Genomic DNA, 14,247 nt, shown 5'->3' on the forward strand with positions numbered 1-14,247 from the left:
CTAGCTGACGCACCCCCTGTTACCTCCCAACCTAGCTGACACGCCCCCTGTTACCTCCCGACCTAGCTGACGCACCCCCTGTTACCTCCCAACCTAGCTGACGCACCCCCTGTTACCTCCCAACCTAGCTGACACGCCCCCTGTTACCTCCCGACCTAGCTGACACGCCCCCTGTTACCTCCCGACCTAACTGATGCACCCCCTGTTACCTCCAAACCTAGCTGACACGCCCCCTGTTACCTCCCAACCTAACTGATGCACCCCCTGTTACCTCCCAACCTAACTGATGCACCCCCTGTTACCTCCCGACCTAGCTGACGCACCCCCTGTTACCTCCCGACCTAACTGATGCACCCCCTGTTACCTCCCGACCTAGCTGACGCACCCCCTGTTACCTCCCGACCTAACTGATGCACCCCCTGTTACCTCCCAACCTAACTGATGCACCCCCTGTTACCTCCCGACCTAGCTGACACGCCCCCTGTTACCTCCCAACCTAACTGATGCACCCCCTGTTACCTCCCGACCTAACTGATGCACCCCCTGTTACCTCCCGACCTAGCTGACGCACCCCCTGTTACCTCCCAACCTAGCTGACGCACCCCCTGTTACCTCCCAACCTAGCTGACGCACCCCCTGTTACCTCCCAACCTAGCTGACGCACCCCCTGTTACCTCCCAACCTAGCTGACGCACCCCCCCCACATGGAAATATAAATTGCATACGCTATATAGAGAGAGACATTTCCTATTTATCTACATGTATGAACCTGAATATGGCATAGGCTGTATTCTGCATATAATTGCCATATATTGGCATAATATGTTAATATATTTAAAATAAAACCATAGCACCACCATTAGCCTTTTCATGTCTCGCACCCCCTAGAAGACGCCCACGCACCACAGTTTGAGAACCACTGCTCTAGATGTTCATAAACTAGTTTGCCTGGACAACTGATCGAGTAGCCAAAAATGTAATGCCCAAAACCAAGGATTAGTGCATTAATTAAGCAGCAAGTTTAATGTCACTTGTCAATTTTGTATTTCAAAATTACTGTCGCCTCATTATATACAATTTTTGCATGTAAAACAAAAAAAATACAAAGACAGAATTAGTAATTAAGCTGTAGTTGTTAATGAAGTCTGTATAACAAGGCTTTATGGTTTAATGTTGTACAAAGCTGTTTCAATTCCCAAATTGACTGGTGCACACTGTTCACTGTTGTTCGTTTACGCAGTGTTCTAGAATCGGATCCAGAGTTTGGCTTTGAGGAGGCTCAACGGCAGCTGGAAGGTATGGAAGCTACTCTCCTGTATTACTACAGTATGTATGGACTGATACTGTTGTATTGTATTACTACAGTATGTGTCTGGACTGATACTGTTGTATTGTATTACTACAGTATGTATATGGACTGATACTGTTGTATTGTATTACTACAGTATGTGTCTGGACTGATACTGTTGTATTGTATTACTACAGTATGTCTATGGACTGATACTGTTGTATTGTATTACTACAGTATGTGTGTCTGGACTGATACTGTTGTATTGTATTACTACAGTATGTCTATGGACTGATACTGTTGTATTGTATTACTACAGTATGTCTATGGACTGATACTGTTGTATTGTATTACTACAGTATGTGTCTGGACTGATACTGTTGTATTGTATTACTACAGTATGTATATGGACTGATACTGTTGTATTGTATTACTACAGTATGTCTATGGACTGATACTGTTGTATTGTATTACTACAGTATGTCTATGGACTGATACTGTTGTATTGTATTACTACAGTATGTCTATGGACTGATACTGTTGTATTGTATTACTACAGTATGTGTCTGGACTGATACTGTTGTATTGTATTACTACAGTATGTCTATGGACTGATACTGTTGTATTGTATTACTACAGTATGTGTCTGGACTGATACTGTTGTATTGTATTACTACAGTATGTCTATGGACTGATACTGTTGTATTGTATTACTACAGTATGTGTCTGGACTGATACTGTTGTATTGTATTACTACAGTATGTCTATGGACTGATACTGTTGTATTGTATTACTACAGTATGTGTCTGGACTGATACTGTTGTATTGTATTACTACAGTATGTCTATGGACTGATACTGTTGTATTGTATTACTACAGTATGTATATGGACTGATACTGTTGTATTGTATTACTACAGTATGTCTATGGACTGATACTGTTGTATTGTATTACTACAGTATGTGTAACTATGGACTGATACTGTTGTATTGTATTACTACAGTATGTATATGGACTGATACTGTTGTATTGTATTACTACAGTATGTGTGTATGGACTGATACTGTTGTATTGTATTACTACAGTATGTCTATGGACTGATACTGTTGTATTGTATTACTACAGTATGTGTTACTGACTGATACTGTTGTATTGTATTACTACAGTATGTATATGGACTGATACTGTTGTATTGTATTACTACAGTATGTGTGTATGGACTGATACTGTTGTATTGTATTACTACAGTATGTATATGGACTGATACTGTTGTATTGTATTACTACAGTATGTGTGTATGGACTGATACTGTTGTATTGTATTACTACAGTATGTGTGTATGGACTGATACTGTTGTATTGTATTACTACAGTATGTCTATGGACTGATACTGTTGTATTGTATTACTACAGTATGTCTATGGACTGATACTGTTGTATTGTATTACTACAGTATGTCTATGGACTGATACTGTTGTATTGTATTACTACAGTATGTCTATGGACTGATACTGTTGTATTGTATTACTACAGTATGTGTGTATGGACTGATACTGTTGTATTGTATTACTACAGTATGTGTCTATGGACTGATACTGTTGTATTGTATTACTACAGTATGTCTATGGACTGATACTGTTGTATTGTATTACTACAGTATGTATATGGACTGATACTGTTGTATTGTATTACTACAGTATGTGTGTATGGACTGATACTGTTGTATTGTATTACTACAGTATGTGTGTATGGACTGATACTGTTGTATTGTATTACTACAGTATGTGTCTATGGACTGATACTGTTGTATTGTATTACTACAGTATGTATATGGACTGATACTGTTGTATTGTATTACTACAGTATGTCTATGGACTGATACTGTTGTATTGTATTACTACAGTATGTATATGGACTGATACTGTTGTATTGTATTACTACAGTATGTCTATGGACTGATACTGTTGTATTGTATTACTACAGTATGTGTCTATGGACTGATACTGTTGTATTGTATTACTACAGTATGTATATGGACTGATACTGTTGTATTGTATTACTACAGTATGTATATGGACTGATACTGTTGTATTGTATTACTACAGTATGTATATGGACTGATACTGTTGTATTGTATTACTACAGTATGTGTGTATGGACTGATACTGTTGTATTGTATTACTACAGTATGTCTATGGACTGATACTGTTGTATTGTATTACTACAGTATGTGTTACTGACTGATACTGTTGTATTGTATTACTACAGTATGTATATGGACTGATACTGTTGTATTGTATTACTACAGTATGTGTGTATGGACTGATACTGTTGTATTGTATTACTACAGTATGTATATGGACTGATACTGTTGTATTGTATTACTACAGTATGTGTGTATGGACTGATACTGTTGTATTGTATTACTACAGTATGTGTGTATGGACTGATACTGTTGTATTGTATTACTACAGTATGTCTATGGACTGATACTGTTGTATTGTATTACTACAGTATGTCTATGGACTGATACTGTTGTATTGTATTACTACAGTATGTCTATGGACTGATACTGTTGTATTGTATTACTACAGTATGTCTATGGACTGATACTGTTGTATTGTATTACTACAGTATGTGTGTATGGACTGATACTGTTGTATTGTATTACTACAGTATGTGTCTATGGACTGATACTGTTGTATTGTATTACTACAGTATGTCTATGGACTGATACTGTTGTATTGTATTACTACAGTATGTATATGGACTGATACTGTTGTATTGTATTACTACAGTATGTGTGTATGGACTGATACTGTTGTATTGTATTACTACAGTATGTGTGTATGGACTGATACTGTTGTATTGTATTACTACAGTATGTGTCTATGGACTGATACTGTTGTATTGTATTACTACAGTATGTATATGGACTGATACTGTTGTATTGTATTACTACAGTATGTGTCTATGGACTGATACTGTTGTATTGTATTACTACAGTATGTCTATGGACTGATACTGTTGTATTGTATTACTACAGTATGTGTCTATGGACTGATACTGTTGTATTGTATTACTACAGTATGTATATGGACTGATACTGTTGTATTGTATTACTACAGTATGTGTCTATGGACTGATACTGTTGTATTGTATTACTACAGTATGTCTATGGACTGATACTGTTGTATTGTATTACTACAGTATGTGTCTATGGACTGATACTGTTGTATTGTATTACTACAGTATGTATATGGACTGATACTGTTGTATTGTATTACTACAGTATGTGTCTATGGACTGATACTGTTGTATTGTATTACTACAGTATGTGTCTATGGACTGATACTGTTGTATTGTATTACTACAGTATGTGTCTATGGACTGATACTGTTGTATTGTATTACTACAGTATGTGTCTATGGACTGATACTGTTGTATTGTATTACTACAGTATGTGTCTGGACTGATACTGTTGTATTGTATTACTACAGTATGTGTAACTATGGACTGATACTGTTGTATTGTATTACTACAGTATGTGTCTATGGACTGATACTGTTGTATTGTATTACTACAGTATGTGTCTATGGACTGATACTGTTGTATTGTATTACTACAGTATGTGTCTATGGACTGATACTGTTGTATTGTATTACTACAGTATGTGTCTATGGACTGATACTGTTGTATTGTATTACTACAGTATGTGTCTATGGACTGATACTGTTGTATTGTATTACTACAGTATGTGTCTATGGACTGATACTGTTGTATTGTATTACTACAGTATGTCTATGGACTGATACTGTTGTATTGTATTACTACAGTATGTCTATGGACTGATACTGTTGTATTGTATTACTACAGTATGTGTGTATGGGACTGATACTGTTGTATTGTATTACTACAGTATGTCTATGGACTGATACTGTTGTATTGTATTACTACAGTATGTCTATGGACTGATACTGTTGTATTGTATTACTACAGTATGTCTATGGACTGATACTGTTGTATTGTATTACTACAGTATGTCTATGGACTGATACTGTTGTATTGTATTACTACAGTATGTGTCTGGACTGATACTGTTGTATTGTATTACTACAGTATGTCTATGGACTGATACTGTTGTATTGTATTACTACAGTATGTCTATGGACTGATACTGTTGTATTGTATTACTACAGTATGTCTATGGACTGATACTGTTGTATTGTATTACTACAGTATGTCTATGGACTGATACTGTTGTATTGTATTACTACAGTATGTCTATGGACTGATACTGTTGTATTGTATTACTACAGTATGTCTATGGACTGATACTGTTGTATTGTATTACTACAGTATGTCTATGGACTGATACTGTTGTATTGTATTACTACAGTATGTCTATGGACTGATACTGTTGTATTGTATTACTACAGTATGTGTCTATGGACTGATACTGTTGTATTGTATTACTACAGTATGTATATGGACTGATACTGTTGTATTGTATTACTACAGTATGTCTATGGACTGATACTGTTGTATTGTATTACTACAGTATGTCTATGGACTGATACTGTTGTATTGTATTACTACAGTATGTCTATGGACTGATACTGTTGTATTGTATTACTACAGTATGTCTATGGACTGATACTGTTGTATTGTATTACTACAGTATGTCTATGGACTGATACTGTTGTATTGTATTACTACAGTATGTGTCTATGGACTGATACTGTTGTATTGTATTACTACAGTATGTATATGGACTGATACTGTTGTATTGTATTACTACAGTATGTCTATGGACTGATACTGTTGTATTGTATTACTACAGTATGTCTATGGACTGATACTGTTGTATTGTATTACTACAGTATGTATATGGACTGATACTGTTGTATTGTATTACTACAGTATGTCTATGGACTGATACTGTTGTATTGTATTACTACAGTATGTATATGGACTGATACTGTTGTATTGTATTACTACAGTATGTCTATGGACTGATACTGTTGTATTGTATTACTACAGTATGTCTATGGACTGATACTGTTGTATTGTATTACTACAGTATGTATATGGACTGATACTGTTGTATTGTATTACTACAGTATGTCTATGGACTGATACTGTTGTATTGTATTACTACAGTATGTATATGGACTGATACTGTTGTATTGTATTACTACAGTATGTCTATGGACTGATACTGTTGTATTGTATTACTACAGTATGTATATGGACTGATACTGTTGTATTGTATTACTACAGTATGTCTATGGACTGATACTGTTGTATTGTATTACTACAGTATGTCTATGGACTGATACTGTTGTATTGTATTACTACAGTATGTATATGGACTGATACTGTTGTATTGTATTACTACAGTATGTGTCTGGACTGATACTGTTGTATTGTATTACTACAGTATGTCTATGGACTGATACTGTTGTATTGTATTACTACAGTATGTCTATGGACTGATACTGTTGTATTGTATTACTACAGTATGTCTATGGACTGATACTGTTGTATTGTATTACTACAGTATGTCTATGGACTGATACTGTTGTATTGTATTACTACAGTATGTCTATGGACTGATACTGTTGTATTGTATTACTACAGTATGTGTCTATGGACTGATACTGTTGTATTGTATTACTACAGTATGTCTATGGACTGATACTGTTGTATTGTATTACTACAGTATGTCTATGGACTGATACTGTTGTATTGTATTACTACAGTATGTCTATGGACTGATACTGTTGTATTGTATTACTACAGTATGTGTCTATGGACTGATACTGTTGTATTGTATTACTACAGTATGTGTCTATGGACTGATACTGTTGTATTGTATTACTACAGTATGTGTCTATGGACTGATACTGTTGTATTGTATTACTACAGTATGTGTCTATGGACTGATACTGTTGTATTGTATTACTACAGTATGTGTCTGGACTGATACTGTTGTATTGTATTACTACAGTATGTGTCTGGACTGATACTGTTGTATTGTATTACTACAGTATGTGTCTATGGACTGATACTGTTGTATTGTATTACTACAGTATGTGTCTGGACTGATACTGTTGTATTGTATTACTACAGTATGTCTATGGACTGATACTGTTGTATTGTATTACTACAGTATGTGTCTATGGACTGATACTGTTGTATTGTATTACTACAGTATGTGTCTATGGACTGATACTGTTGTATTGTATTACTACAGTATGTGTCTATGGACTGATACTGTTGTATTGTATTACTACAGTATGTGTCTGGACTGATACTGTTGTATTGTATTACTACAGTATGTCTATGGACTGATACTGTTGTATTGTATTACTACAGTATGTGTCTATGGACTGATACTGTTGTATTGTATTACTACAGTATGTGTCTATGGACTGATACTGTTGTATTGTATTACTACAGTATGTGTCTATGGACTGATACTGTTGTATTGTATTACTACAGTATGTGTCTATGGACTGATACTGTTGTATTGTATTACTACAGTATGTGTCTGGACTGATACTGTTGTATTGTATTACTACAGTATGTGTATGGACTGATACTGTTGTATTGTATTACTACAGTATGTGTCTATGGACTGATACTGTTGTATTGTATTACTACAGTATGTGTAACTATGGACTGATACTGTTGTATTGTATTACTACAGTATGTGTCTATGGACTGATACTGTTGTATTGTATTACTACAGTATGTGTAACTATGGACTGATACTGTTGTATTGTATTACTACAGTATGTGTAACTATGGACTGATACTGTTGTATTGTATTACTACAGTATGTGTAACTATGGACTGATACTGTTGTATTGTATTACTACAGTATGTGTAACTATGGACTGATACTGTTGTATTGTATTACTACAGTATGTGTCTGGACTGATACTGTTTCCACACATCTCCTTTTTCTTCATGTATTGGTCTTCACTAATGCTCACTATAACCGCTAACTGCCCCAGACACGTAGGGTTAGGGTTAACCGCTAACTGCCCCAGACACGTAGGGTTAGGGTTAACCGCTAACTGCCCCAGACACGTAGGCCTTTAACCGCTAACTGCCCCAGACACGTAGGCCGGTGCCTTGCATGGTTTCCTCCGCTGTCAGTATGTGTGAAAAATGAGTGAATGTAATACACATTGTACATAGTGGACGAGAAGCACTTTGGATAAAGGCTCTATAGAAAGACTAGTGGATGAGAAGCACTTTGGATAAAGGCTCTATAGAAAGACTAGTGGACGAGAAGCACTTTGGATAAAGGCTCTATAGAAAGACTAGTGGATGAGAAGCACTTTGGATAAAGGCTCTATAGAAAGACTAGTGGATGAGAAGCACTTTGGATAAAGGCTCTATAGAAAGACTAGTGGATGAGAAGCACTTTGGATAAAGGCTCTATAGAAAGACTAGTGGATGAGAAGCACTTTGGATAAAGGCTCTATAGAAAGACTAGTGGACGAGAAGCACTTTGGATAAAGGCTCTATAGAAAGACTAGTGGATGAGAAGCACTTTGGATAAAGGCTCTATAGAAAGACTAGTGGATGAGAAGCACTTTGGATAAAGACTCTATAGAAAGACTAGTTGATGAGAAGCACTTTGGATAAAGGCTCTATAGAAAGACTAGTGGATGAGAAGCACTTTGGATAAAGGCTCTATAGAAAGACTAGTGGATGAGAAGCACTTTGGATAAAGGCTCTATAGAAAGACTAGTGGATGAGAAGCACTTTGGATAAAGGCTCTATAGAAAGACTAGTGGATGAGAAGCACTTTGGATAAAGGCTCTATAGAAAGACTAGTGGATGAGAAGCACTTTGGATAAAGGCTCTATAGAAAGACTAGTGGATGAGAAGCACTTTGGATAAAGGCTCTATAGAAAGACTAGTGGATGAGAAGCACTTTGGATAAAGGCTCTATAGAAAGACTAGTGGATGAGAAGCACTTTGGATAAAGGCTCTATAGAAAGACTAGTGGATGAGAAGCACTTTGGATAAAGGCTCTATAGAAAGACTAGTGGATGAGAAGCACTTTGGATAAAGGCTCTATAGAAAGACTAGTGGATGAGAAGCACTTTGGATAAAGGCTCTATAGAAAGACTAGTGGATGAGAAGCACTTTGGATAAAGGCTCTATAGAAAGACTAGTGGACGAGAAGCACTTTGGATAAAGGCTCTATAGAAAGACTAGTGGACGAGAAGCACTTTGGATAAAGGCTCTATAGAAAGACTAGTGGATGAGAAGCACTTTGGATAAAGGCTCTATAGAAAGACTAGTGGATGAGAAGCACTTTGGATAAAGGCTCTATAGAAAGACTAGTGGATGAGAAGCACTTTGGATAAAGGCTCTATAGAAAGACTAGTGGATGAGAAGCACTTTGGATAAAGGCTCTATAGAAAGACTAGTGGATGAGAAGCACTTTGGATAAAGGCTCTATAGAAAGACTAGTGGATGAGAAGCACTTTGGATAAAGGCTCTATAGAAAGACTAGTGGATGAGAAGCACTTTGGATAAAGGCTCTATAGAAAGACTAGTGGATGAGAAGCACTTTGGATAAAGGCTCTATAGAAAGACTAGTGGATGAGAAGCACTTTGGATAAAGGCTCTATAGAAAGACTAGTGGATGAGAAGCACTTTGGATAAAGGCTCTATAGAAAGACTAGTGGATGAGAAGCACTTTGGATAAAGGTGCTATAGAAAGACTAGTGGATGAGAAGCACTTTGGATAAAGGTGCTATAGAAAGACTAGTGGATGAGAAGCACTTTGGATAAAGGCGCTATAGAAAGACTAGTGGATGAGAAGCACTTTGGATAAAGGCTCTATAGAAAGACTAGTGGATGAGAAGCACTTTGGATAAAGGTGCTATAGAAAGACTAGTGGATGAGAAGCACTTTGGATAAAGGTGCTATAGAAAGACTAGTGGATGAGAAGCACTTTGGATAAAGGTGCTATAGAAAGACTAGTGGATGAGAAGCACTTTGGATAAAGGCGCTATAGAAAGACTAGTGGATGAGAAGCACTTTGGATAAAGGCGCTATAGAAAGACTAGTGGATGAGAAGCACTTTGGATAAAGGCTCTATAGAAAGACTAGTGGATGAGAAGCACTTTGGATAAAGGCTCTATAGAAAGACTAGTGGATGAGAAGCACTTTGGATAAAGGCTCTATAGAAAGACTAGTGGATGAGAAGCACTTTGGATAAAGGCTCTATAGAAAGACTAGTGGATGAGAAGCACTTTGGATAAAGGCTCTATAGAAAGACTAGTGGATGAGAAGCACTTTGGATAAAGGCGCTATAGAAAGACTAGTGGACGAGAAGCACTTTGGATAAAGGCTCTATAGAAAGACTACATAGTGGATGAGAAGCACTTTGGATAAAGGCTCTATAGAAAGACTAGTGGATGAGAAGCACTTTGGATAAAGGCTCTATAGAAAGACTAGTGGATGAGAAGCACTTTGGATAAAGGCTCTATAGAAAGACTAGTGGATGAGAAGCACTTTGGATAAAGGCTCTATAGAAAGACTAGTGGAGGAGAAGCACTTTGGATAAAGGCGCTATAGAAAGACTAGTGGATGAGAAGCACTTTGGATAAAGGCGCTATAGAAAGACTAGTGGATGAGAAGCACTTTGGATAAAGGCACTATAGAAAGACTAGTGGATGAGAAGCACTTTGGATAAAGGCGCTATAGAAAGACTAGTGGATGAGAAGCACTTTGGATAAAGGCTCTATAGAAAGACTAGTGGATGAGAAGCACTTTGGATATAGGCTCTATAGAAAGACTAGTGGATGAGAAGCACTTTGGATAAAGGCTCTATAGAAAGACTAGTGGATGAGAAGCACTTTGGATAAAGGCTCTATAGAAAGACTAGTGGATGAGAAGCACTTTGGATAAAGGTGCTATAGAAAGACTAGTGGATGAGAAGCACTTTGGATAAAGGCGCTCTAGAAAGACTAGTGGATGAGAAGCACTTTGGATAAAGGCTCTATAGAAAGACTAGTGGATGAGAAGCACTTTGGATAAAGGCGCTATAGAAAGACTAGTGGATGAGAAGCACTTTGGATAAAGGCTCTATAGAAAGACTAGTGGATGAGAAGCACTTTGGATAAAGGCTCTATAGAAAGACTAGTGGATGAGAAGCACTTTGGATAAAGGCTCTATAGAAAGACTAGTGGATGAGAAGCACTTTGGATAAAGGCTCTATAGAAAGACTAGTGGATGAGAAGCACTTTGGATAAAGGTGCTATAGAAAGACTAGTGGACGAGAAGCACTTTGGATAAAGGTGCTATAGAAAGACTAGTGGATGAGAAGCACTTTGGATAAAGGCTCTATAGAAAGACTAGTGGACGAGAAGCACTTTGGATAAAGGCTCTATAGAAAGACTAGTGGATGAGAAGCACTTTGGAGAAAGGTGCTATAGAAAGACTAGTGGATGAGAAGCACTTTGGATAAAGGTGCTATAGAAAGACTAGTGGATGAGAAGCACTTTGGATAAAGGTGCTATAGAAAGACTAGTGGATGAGAAGCACTTTGGATAAAGGCTCTATAGAAAGACTAGTGGATGAGAAGCACTTTGGATAAAGGCTCTATAGAAAGACTAGTGGATGAGAAGCACTTTGGATAAAGGTGCTATAGAAAGACTAGTGGATGAGAAGCACTTTGGATAAAGGCTCTATAGAAAGACTAGTGGACGAGAAGCACTTTGGATAAAGGCGCTATAGAAAGACTAGTGGATGAGAAGCACTTTGGATAAAGGCTCTATAGAAAGACTAGTGGATGAGAAGCACTGGATAAAGGCTCTATAGAAAGACTAGTGGATGAGAAGCACTTTGGATAAAGGCGCTATAGAAAGACTAGTGGATGAGAAGCACTTTGGATAAAGGCTCTATAGAAAGACTAGTGGATGAGAAGCACTTTGGATAAAGGCTCTATAGAAAGACTAGTGGACGAGAAGCACTTTGGATAAAGGCTCTATAGAAAGACTAGTGGATGAGAAGCACTTTGGATAAAGGCTCTATAGAAAGACTAGTGGATGAGAAGCACTTTGGATAAAGGCTCTATAGAAAGACTAGTGGATGAGAAGCACTTTGGATAAAGGCTCTATAGAAAGACTAGTGGATGAGAAGCACTTTGGATAAAGGCTCTATAGAAAGACTAGTGGATGAGAAGCACTTTGGATAAAGGCTCTATAGAAAGACTAGTGGATGAGAAGCACTTTGGATAAAGGCTCTATAGAAAGACTAGTGGATGAGAAGCACTTTGGATAAAGGCTCTATAGAAAGACTAGTGGATGAGAAGCACTTTGGATAAAGGCTCTATAGAAAGACTAGTGGATGAGAAGCACTTTGGATAAAGGCTCTATAGAAAGACTAGTGGATGAGAAGCACTTTGGATAAAGGCTCTATAGAAAGACTAGTGGATGAGAAGCACTTTGGATAAAGGTGCTATAGAAAGACTAGTGGATGAGAAGCACTTTGGATAAAGGTGCTATAGAAAGACTAGTGGATGAGAAGCACTTTGGATAAAGGCGCTATAGAAAGACTAGTGGATGAGAAGCACTTTGGATAAAGGCTCTATAGAAAGACTAGTGGATGAGAAGCACTTTGGATAAAGGTGCTATAGAAAGACTAGTGGATGAGAAGCACTTTGGATAAAGGTGCTATAGAAAGACTAGTGGATGAGAAGCACTTTGGATAAAGGTGCTATAGAAAGACTAGTGGATGAGAAGCACTTTGGATAAAGGCGCTATAGAAAGACTAGTGGATGAGAAGCACTTTGGATAAAGGCGCTATAGAAAGACTAGTGGATGAGAAGCACTTTGGATAAAGGCTCTATAGAAAGACTAGTGGATGAGAAGCACTTTGGATAAAGGCTCTATAGAAAGACTAGTGGATGAGAAGCACTTTGGATAAAGGCTCTATAGAAAGACTAGTGGATGAGAAGCACTTTGGATAAAGGCTCTATAGAAAGACTAGTGGATGAGAAGCACTTTGGATAAAGGCTCTATAGAAAGACTAGTGGATGAGAAGCACTTTGGATAAAGGCGCTATAGAAAGACTAGTGGACGAGAAGCACTTTGGATAAAGGCTCTATAGAAAGACTACATAGTGGATGAGAAGCACTTTGGATAAAGGCTCTATAGAAAGACTAGTGGATGAGAAGCACTTTGGATAAAGGCTCTATAGAAAGACTAGTGGATGAGAAGCACTTTGGATAAAGGCTCTATAGAAAGACTAGTGGATGAGAAGCACTTTGGATAAAGGCTCTATAGAAAGACTAGTGGAGGAGAAGCACTTTGGATAAAGGCGCTATAGAAAGACTAGTGGATGAGAAGCACTTTGGATAAAGGCGCTATAGAAAGACTAGTGGATGAGAAGCACTTTGGATAAAGGCACTATAGAAAGACTAGTGGATGAGAAGCACTTTGGATAAAGGCGCTATAGAAAGACTAGTGGATGAGAAGCACTTTGGATAAAGGCTCTATAGAAAGACTAGTGGATGAGAAGCACTTTGGATATAGGCTCTATAGAAAGACTAGTGGATGAGAAGCACTTTGGATAAAGGCTCTATAGAAAGACTAGTGGATGAGAAGCACTTTGGATAAAGGCTCTATAGAAAGACTAGTGGATGAGAAGCACTTTGGATAAAGGTGCTATAGAAAGACTAGTGGATGAGAAGCACTTTGGATAAAGGCGCTCTAGAAAGACTAGTGGATGAGAAGCACTTTGGATAAAGGCTCTATAGAAAGACTAGTGGATGAGAAGCACTTTGGATAAAGGCGCTATAGAAAGACTAGTGGATGAGAAGCACTTTGGATAAAGGCTCTATAGAAAGACTAGTGGATGAGAAGCACTTTGGATAAAGGCTCTATAGAAAGACTAGTGGATGAGAAGCACTTTGGATAA

The 14,247-nt window shown here is 37.5% G+C and overlaps 1 protein-coding gene across 2 annotated transcripts in view; it reads left to right on the forward strand.

Annotated features, from left to right (window-relative positions):
- The window catches only part of pank4 (pantothenate kinase 4 (inactive)), a 52,074-nt gene that overhangs the window by 16,523 nt on the left and 21,304 nt on the right, over nucleotides 1-14,247 (forward strand). For both annotated transcript variants that reach the window (XM_079509365.1, XM_079509366.1), the window contains exon 14: nucleotides 1,241-1,296. In XM_079509365.1, the coding sequence (XP_079365491.1) occupies nucleotides 1,241-1,296 (56 nt within the window). The remainder of the gene's footprint in view (nucleotides 1-1,240; nucleotides 1,297-14,247) is intronic.

The sequence above is a fragment of the Electrona antarctica genome (genome assembly GCF_951216825.1).
Source record: "Electrona antarctica genome assembly, chromosome: 9".
In the NCBI taxonomy this organism is placed as follows: domain Eukaryota; kingdom Metazoa; phylum Chordata; class Actinopteri; order Myctophiformes; family Myctophidae; genus Electrona; species Electrona antarctica.